Below are 8,633 nucleotides of genomic sequence, written 5' to 3' on the forward strand. Positions count from 1 at the left end.
TGAAAAACTTTTGCTCCTCTAATGAAGGAGGAAAGGCAGAGCTGTCAGCAACAAGAGGAGCCAATTGCTGCAGTGGCTGGGTCTGAAAGAGCTGTTGGGAAGGGGAAAAAGCTTGAGACTTTCACTGGTGCAAGCTTACCCGGTGCCACTCTCCACTGGGCAGCAGTAGATGCCTGGCAGCCCCCACTCCTGCCCTTGCCCCTCTCAGAGGGTTCTTTGCCACAGGTTAGCCGTTTCAAGGGGTGAAAGCACAGTGAGGATCCCAATGAAGCTAAGATCATTTTACTTGTGATATAATTCAAAGATGAAAGCTACTGGAGCTACAGGGGCTTTTTCAGGATCACTTTGCTTCGTGGAGAATATGAGATAGTCTCAAACAAGCCAGCTCCCAGCAGAGATTTATAAAGGAAGCATTATGAGCAGAAAGCTAAGAGAAACAGAGTTTCATTCCTATCCTGTAATAACTGTGCAGATATTCCCAATTTTATCACCAATATTCCTTTGAAATACCACTGAGGTAGTTTGCAGGGTTTTATGATGTGCCTCCACACACACACACAAGTTACATGAAGGCAGCATTAGATCTACTGATGATTGTAATCTCAGGATTGAGGCCAGTAACCAGGTCACACCTGGCAATGCTTCCCATGCTCCATTAGGCTCCTCTACACACACAACACACTAGCCACATTCCTCCCTCCTGCCCTAGAACTCCACAACATAAGATACAAGAATTCTTGTTCACGGTAACATCATCTCTGTCTACCTTACCTCAAAGAAGCAAATTAACTTGAAGTCAGACCATTCTATTAGGTGTTTTGGCACTACAGTGGCTTTTGTCTATTTCCAAGCTATAGTACAGGCACAGCATCAAGAGTGCTGATACATGCTCTGCTTGCCTTAGAGATCTAGCTGACACAAATCAGAGCAACAGCACCTCCCTGGCTACCAAACTAGAACCATCCTCTTCACCCCACTGCAAAGAGGGGGGAAGAGTTTTTGTTCTCCTGGCAGTGAGGATCATCTGTGTCCATTAACACCTGTAAGGGATGAGTTCCTTATAACTAAAGCTGCCATCTCCTCACCAGCCTCCTCACATGCCTGGCTCTCCATCCAGGGAAGTCCCCAGCCGCTTCCCACGTTGCACCCAAGCAGTTTGCAAATTAGAGAAGTGGGAGCATTTGAGAATGCTGACATGGCTGAGGAACTCAGTTGAAAGGTCAGCAGGCTCCCAGTAATCATCAGCTTTTCACTGATGAGGTGTTTATTATCTCAGCCCAAAGTTATATCCTGTCCAAGCAAATGCATTATTTGGCTAGGAACATATGTTACTGTAACAGAGCTAGAATACAATACAAGCCCCAGTGAAGAGAAAAACAAACAAACAAACAAAAAAGGCTTCTCTGCTTGAATTCAAAAGAAGTCTGAAAGATTATACAGGATCTCGTCAACTGCAGATTTGGTAAAGGTCAGGTCACGTGCTGAACCCAGGGCTTGAAAATGCCAAGAGAATGCAGACATAGCATTGGGCAGGACTGCATGGCACGCCTTGCCTTCAGGAAGCCACACGGGTCCAACAGCAGCCCTTGTTTTGTGTCCCTGTGTGATGGCTGACCATGGAACAGCTGCAGGAGAGTGGATATGCTGAGAAGATCCCTTGCCACTTATTTCAAACAAAGTTCAAACCCACTGAGTTGAACAGCCCCAAAACTGCAACATTTAAATATTCACCCACATCTCATTACTCACTACTTTTATCATAGTGCAATTCCCTCAATTCCCATAGCACTAGTTCTAGCCTGTAGTGCCCCTTTCTGGCAGAGATGCACAAAAGGTCACTGGACTTCCTCCCTTTCCCCCCAGAACTGGAGAATTTCCCTCACTTGTGCTCAGCATGAAGCCTTCAGTACAATTGTACTGACAGCAGCAGAATGAAGGGGGCTGTTTAAATCTGCATTACAATGGGGCAGAAAAAAGAATAACCATAACACATCCCTAGAGCACTTTCTGCACAGCAGGGACTTCTTGCATTCCTCCAACCTTCTCCTCTCTCTAATAAGCTCCCTCAGGTTGGATATTAGGAAACATTTCGGTCCCTGGAGGTGTTCCAGAGCCATGTGGGTGTGGCACTGAGGGACACAGACGAGGTTGTATAGCTGCCCTTCTCTGTTTGCAGTGTTCTCTGGGAAATTACAGACAATGGGAAGAAATGCCTTGAAAGAACACAAACAAGTGAGAACAAAAGAAGCCAAGAGCATGCAGGAGAAATCTTTACCAGTGGATGAAATCCACTCTAATCAGTTTTGGCCATTCTTTGCTTAGATCCTGCTATAGCTACTACAGGACTTTTTAAATAGATTTAAGTTCAAAACAAAGAAAGGGCTGCTGTTAGTATGAAAACCCTGTGTTAATGGAGTAACTGCAGCTGCTTCAGAGAAGTTTGCTTGCAAGGAGTACTCCTTGTAGCAACAAAAACTGTTCACTACTACATGATGGGGATAAATGGCACTCCTCATCTAAAGTGTGCTCTTTCTACACTCCAATATTAGCACGGTGTCCACGCTGTAGGTCAGCAGAGCTTTCAGTGAATAAATATTCTATGATTATTGTCAGATCACCCACTTCACTGATCTCACACTTCAATAGCACAGTCACTTTTTGTCATATCTAGGAAACCCAGCTGTGCTGTGATACACTGAGAAACCCAGGAGATTGTCAGCAATGATTATCATCCTTAGTTCTTCCTTTCAAGAGAACGTAGGAGAATAAATCTGCTAAGGAGACAAAGAGTAGGTTAAAGGGAGATCCTGCTTCTGCCAGAAAGCATTACCTCCAGAATTACAGTATAGCAGCTATGATTGGTCAACACACCCAAGGGATGAGATGCCATCCTAGAGACCTAGATAGGCTCAAGCAGTGGGCCCCTGAGAACCTCATGAGGTTCAACAAATCCAATTGCAAGGTTGTGGCAACACTTATTATCAGTACAAGTATGGGGATGTAAGAATGGAGCACAGCCCTGCTGAAAAGGACTTGGAAGTACTGGTGGATGGCAAGCTGGGCATGAGCCAGCAAGGTGTCCTTGTAGTCTATAGAAAGCCAACTATATCCTGGGCTGCATTAAAAGAAGCATGGCCAGAAGGGTGAGGGAGGTGATCCTGCCCCTCCATTCTGCACTGGTGAGACCTCACCTCAAGTACTGCATCCAGCTGTGCAGCCCTCAGTACGGGAGAGACATGGAGCCATTGGAGCACATCCAGAGGAGGGCAACAAAAATGACCCAAGGGATGGGACACCTCCTTGTTAGGACAGTCTGCATGAGCTGGGGCTGTTCAGGGTTCCAGGGAGACCTGAGAGCGGCCTTTCAGTTTCTAACGGGGAGCTGTAAGAAAGAAGGGGACAGACTCCTTAATGGGATCTGCTGTGACAGGACAAGGGGAAATTATTGCCAACTAAAAGAGGGGAGATTTAGACTGGACATGAGGAAAAAGAGAGGCGGCAGATGCCCCATCCCTGGAGACACTCAAGGTCAGGCTGGAGGGGCTCACAGCACCCGATCTAGTTGTGGGTATCCCTGTTCATTGCAGGGGCGTTGGACAACATGACCTTTAAAGGTCCCTTCCAACTCAAATAACTTTATGATTCTAAGAGAAAGTAAGAAAGAAAAGAGTCTTCAATTATAGTAAAGAAGATACATCAACTCTGTACAGGGCATGAAATGTGCAGGCAGTGTCCCTCTGCCCCAGCCAGTGTAATGTGATTTATTTTTGTAGGTGGCTGTCCTGTTTTCAAACAGAAGGAAATAGGACAGACACTGTGAAAATCCACAAATGTCGATTTTAGCTACTGCAGTGCTTGTGGGGTGTGGTCTGCTGTGACTCAGAGATAAAGAGGCTTATGCTGAAGGGTGCATTTATAGAAGACAGCGATACATGTCATGTTCCTTCTACACAGGAAGGCATTGCTCAAGCAGGCAGCATTTATAAAGCTAAAACATGCTGTTCTGGTCAGCAGCAAATTGGCATTTAGTAGCTATTGGTGCTGATGAAGATGCCAAATACAGTGTATAAGGAAATAGCTACTACACAGTAAGAGGACAAGGAAGCGTTGTATGGTTTCAGACGTCAATTGCATTGTGTGGGGCAAGGAAAGCATTATTAAACGGTGGAATTCACTGCAACAAGACATAATAGAATCTGAAAGCATTCAAACGAAGAATTTAAAAGGCAAAATCGAGGGTAAGTTGATCCACCAGTTGTTCTAAAGGTATCTCAGTAGAATCCCTACTAACAACTCCCTGCTCCAGTCTCTGGGATGCACACACCAGGGCAAAGCACTCTACTCTCAGCATCTGCCACCAGAGGCTCTCAGGGAGCTCTGAGCCAGATGGACCTGGGTCTGACCAAGTATGAGAGAGCTGCCATCCATGGGCTCGGTTTTGCCACTTAACACCTAATTGTGTGCTGTGTGCTTCAGTGTTCTCAACAGGACTATTAAGGATGGTTTCTTCATGGATGGAGGAAGAGGCTCACAAGCACAGTGAGGCAACGTTTACATGCACCATACTACTAGTTCTGCTTGTGCTACGCCCATCTTTAATACAACTTTCAGTTCCACCTTCCCCCAGTCCTTCTAGCCTGCACACTAAAAGCACAAAGCAGATGTTACAGTAGTACGTATAACGCTTGGTAGTGCTGCAGCAGGTTTAGCTTTTTTTTAGAAAGCCATTCAGTCACCATCTTCAGTTGAGAAAGGCTGAAGAAAAGCATAAGAAAGATAATGATGGTGAGGGAAGCAAAAGCCAGGGCATACTCACAGAGCAGAGGCAACATAAGTTTTGTCTCTGCTCAAAGAACAATGCAATAGGAGGAGTATGCTTTTATGCTACACGCTTACAATTGATATACTGATGTCTAAATGGGAAAGTTTGGTCCAGACTGTATGTTCTCATAGAAATCAAGCTGTGTGGCAATCATAAATGTTTCTAAAACTCAACCTGAGCTTTCCTGGAAGAAATAATTCCCTGAATGTCTGCAACATAACATTTTTGTATGAGTCCTCAAAGCAAAAAATAACTTAAAATTTACTTGCTTTATGATAAAATATGTGCATGGCAAAGAAAGAAAAGCTAGAATGAATACCATGACACGCAGCTGGCACAGAACTGATACCTACATCACAACAGTAAGCTGAAGGTAGCAGCTCTACAGCCATTAGAATCATAGAATCACTGGCTTGGGTTGGAAATGACCTTAAAGCCCACCAATTCCAATGCCTTGCCATCGGCAGGGCTGCCTCCCAGCAGCTCATGCTGCCCAGGGTCCCATCCAACCTGGCCTTGAGCGCCTCCAAGGATGGAGCACCTCAGCTTCTCTGGGCATCTATGGCAGTGCTTCACCACCCTCAGAGTGAAAAATTTCCCCTGACATCTAACCTAAAATCTGCCTTCTTTTAGTTTAAAGCCATTTCCCCTTGTCCTATGCCTATTAAACCATGTGAAAAGTTGGTTCCCCTCCTGCTGATAAGCTCCCTTCAAGTACTGGAAAGCCACTGTGAGGTCTCCCTGCAACTGTCTCTTCTCCAGGCTGAACAATCCCAACTTCCTCAGCCTGTCTTCATAGGAGAGGTGCTCCAGTCCTCTGATCATCCTCATGGCTCTCTTCTGGACTCACTTGAGCAGTCCCATATCTTTCTTCTGCTGGGGACCCTAGGCCTAGAAGACGACAACCTGCAGTTTCCAGCCCTTTACTCTCCTCTCTCTCCTTTCTCCTCACCGCCTGCAGCTGTGTACCAATGAAGCCAAAAGGGTTAGGCCAAGATGAATTAGTTCTGACCTGGATCAGTTTCTTGATCTGACTGCTGCAAGCACCACTGCTGGCATGAATGGCAAATCAATTAGGGACAAATAAGGATGCTTCTGTCAACAAGAATGCTCATGGAAGTATATCCAAGTTATATATATATAAATCCAACTGCCAGCCCCCATCTCTGCCATTAAGATTTAGGCCCATCGGAACAACAGTACAGCCAACCTTTAGGACACAAAGCCCTCCACACAGAGGGACTTTCCCCTGATATTCCCCACTCCAACTACCACGAAAATTCCGTCCTGGGAAACTTCTAGGTGCAACCCGCACACCGCCCCAATTTCAGGGCAAACCCACCGCACCCTCCGCGGACACAGGCCCGGCTCTCCGGACTCTCCGTGCCGGCGGGGACCGGGGGAAGCCGCGTCCCGCAGGGCGGTACCTGCTCGGTGGCGGTGGGGCAGGAGGCGATGAGCGGCAGCGCCGTGAGGCAGTTCAGCAAGAGGCCGCCGAGGGTGATGGCGTTGGGGGCCAACCACGGCGGGAGCCGCTCCACCAGCCAGCCCCAGTAAGGCTGCAGCCAGGGCTCCAGCAGCGAGCGTCCGGCCGCGCTGTAGCGATGCTGCTCCAGGCGCTTGAGCTGCGCCGGGCTGAGAGGCGCGGGCAGAACCCACGGGGCGGCCATTCCAGACGGGCCGCGAGGCACCGGGCTCAAGCGGCCGCCACCGCCGCTCGGGGCGGGGCTGAGGCAGCGGCGGAAGAGGCCGACGCCCCGCGGCCGCCTCTCCTCGGAGAAACCGCCGCCCCCGCCGGGCCTCGTCGATTTGTCTGAGTTCTTTCGTCCTCCGCTGGGTTGTTTCTCTCACCTCGGAGCGCGGCCGTCTCCTCAGACGGGATCGCGGTGCTGCCCGCCCTGCGCCATTTCCCGAGCCTGCGGGCACGGCGCCGTGGGCTGAGCGGTCTCACCGGCCTGCGGAGTGTCGGCCCTGTGGCTGTGGGGTATCCAAACACTGCGTGCCCAGGACATCTTTGGCCTCCTTGGCCTAGGTCAGGCTCCACAGCCAACCTGGCCTTGAGCGCCTAGGGGGATGGAGCACCCACAGCTTCTCTGGGCAGCTCCTGTGCCAGTGCCTCACCACCCCTTGTGACAGATCTTCCGCCTAACATCTAACCTGAATCTCCCTTATTTCAGTTTAAAACTGTTCCTGCTGGTTCTGTCACTAGCAGACCGTATTAAAAGCTGGTCTCCCTCCTGTTTACAAGCTGCCTTTAAGTGCTGAAAAGGCCACAATGAGGTCTCTCTGCAGCCTTCTCCAGGCTGAATGAGTCCAGCTCTCTCAGCCTATCTTCATAGGAGAGGTGCTCCAGCCCTCTGAGCATTCTCATGGCCCTGCTCTGGACTCGCTCCAACCGCTCTGTGTCCTCCTTGTGCTGGGGGCTCCAGGCCTGGACGCAGTACTTCAGATGGGGCCTCACAAGAGCAGAGCAGAGGGGGTCAATCACCTCCTTCTCCCTGCTGCTATTCCTCTGCTGATTTAGCCCAGAACACAGTTGGCCTTCTGGGCTGCAAGCACATGCTGCTGGCTCATGTCCAGCTTCTTGTCCATCAGGACCCTCAGGTTCTCCTCAGGGCTGCTCTTAAGGACATCTCCCAGTGAGTACATGTATCTGGTATTGCCCCGATCCAAGTGCAAATTAATCCATTGGGGGCCAGAGGCTGTGGCCTTTTGGCCGGTCACAACAGTCTTCTGATACGGAGCAGTTTCCTGTTACTCAGTGTAAGCCAGTTCCCTTTCTTTGATGAAGCCAGTAAGTTTTTGAGCACGTTTTTCTACGGCAAATGTCAGGAGTGCTTGACATACACAAAATGATCTTAGAATCATTTCAGTTAGAAAGGACATCTAAAGGTTACCTACCTTAGCTGCCCTGCAGTGAAGGAAACAGATGAGTGTACCTTATGTCCAAAATACAGTGACAGTGATTGGGGATTAGGGCTGGAGCAGAAAAGAAAGGAACCACAAGCAAATGGAGGGATAATGCAATAACAAAGTAAAGATTCAATGGCAGCCAAGCAGAGAAGGGCAAAAGCATACACAACACTTATATTCAATGCCTGCCAGATCCCCAGGACATTGGAATCACTGGTCTTGAAAAAAGGTGAAACTGCTGCTTTGAATTCCTTGAGCATTACTGTTGTCAAGGAGCATAAGGGTATTGGTATTTAGAGAGATCGCTCAAGCTCTTTTCAAAGCCAAGAGGAAAAGGAGAAAAACAGTTTTTTGAAGAGTTGTAAGTGAAACACCACTGCATATCCATTTTTAAAAAAATTATTATTATTTATTTATCATAAAAAAGATAGGGACTGAGTAGATTTATTTATTATTGAACCCAAAAAGGGACTTTGCATGTGTTTTTTGGTTAGCTTGTTTATTTTAATGTACTTTGAAAAGTGTTCAGTAACAAAACATAGAACAAGAGAAGGTAGAAATCAAAGTTGGATGTGTTCAGGTTTCCAGAACTTCCTCAGTGTTCAGGATATGCTTTTACTTTCTGTTGTCTGCTTCAGCAGAACAGCAGCTTTACTTGTCAGTCAGGAAAGCAAGCCATGAACCCAGTGACCATAAGTATTCTGTGCTTAAAATAGAATGCCTTTTGCTCCAGAATCTCAAAATACAACAAAAGGCATTCTAATAAGTGTCATTTTCAATGCTCTGTTAAAGTTAGCTATACTGCGTTTTTCCCTGTAAACAAAGTACAAAGTACAGGAAACTTACAGATGTGTTTTTTTTTTTTTTTTTTTTTTTTTTTTTTTTAAAAAAAAAAAAA

The 8,633-nt window shown here is 47.4% G+C and overlaps 1 protein-coding gene across 4 annotated transcripts in view; it reads right to left on the reverse strand.

The window, feature by feature from the left end:
* The window catches only part of CHPT1 (choline phosphotransferase 1), an 18,930-nt gene extending 12,400 nt beyond the window's left edge, over positions 1–6,530 (reverse strand). Inside the window, exon 1 of one of the 4 annotated variants that reach the window (XR_006182059.1) lies at positions 6,250–6,527. Coding sequence is in view for 3 of the 4 variants with exons in the window: in XM_042889615.1 (XP_042745549.1) it covers positions 6,250–6,492 (243 nt within the window). In the remaining variant the exon portion in view is untranslated. Of the gene's footprint in view, positions 1–6,249 lie in introns of all 4 variants that reach the window. The other 3 variants (XM_042889615.1, XM_042889613.1, XM_042889614.1) reach the window with 3 other exon arrangements.
* Between the last annotated feature and the right edge of the window lie 2,103 nt (positions 6,531–8,633).

This window comes from Lagopus leucura, unplaced genomic scaffold, assembly GCF_019238085.1.
Source record: "Lagopus leucura isolate 7727_CA_CO unplaced genomic scaffold, USGS_WTPT01 Super-Scaffold_100159, whole genome shotgun sequence".
NCBI classification, from domain to species: domain Eukaryota; kingdom Metazoa; phylum Chordata; class Aves; order Galliformes; family Phasianidae; genus Lagopus; species Lagopus leucura.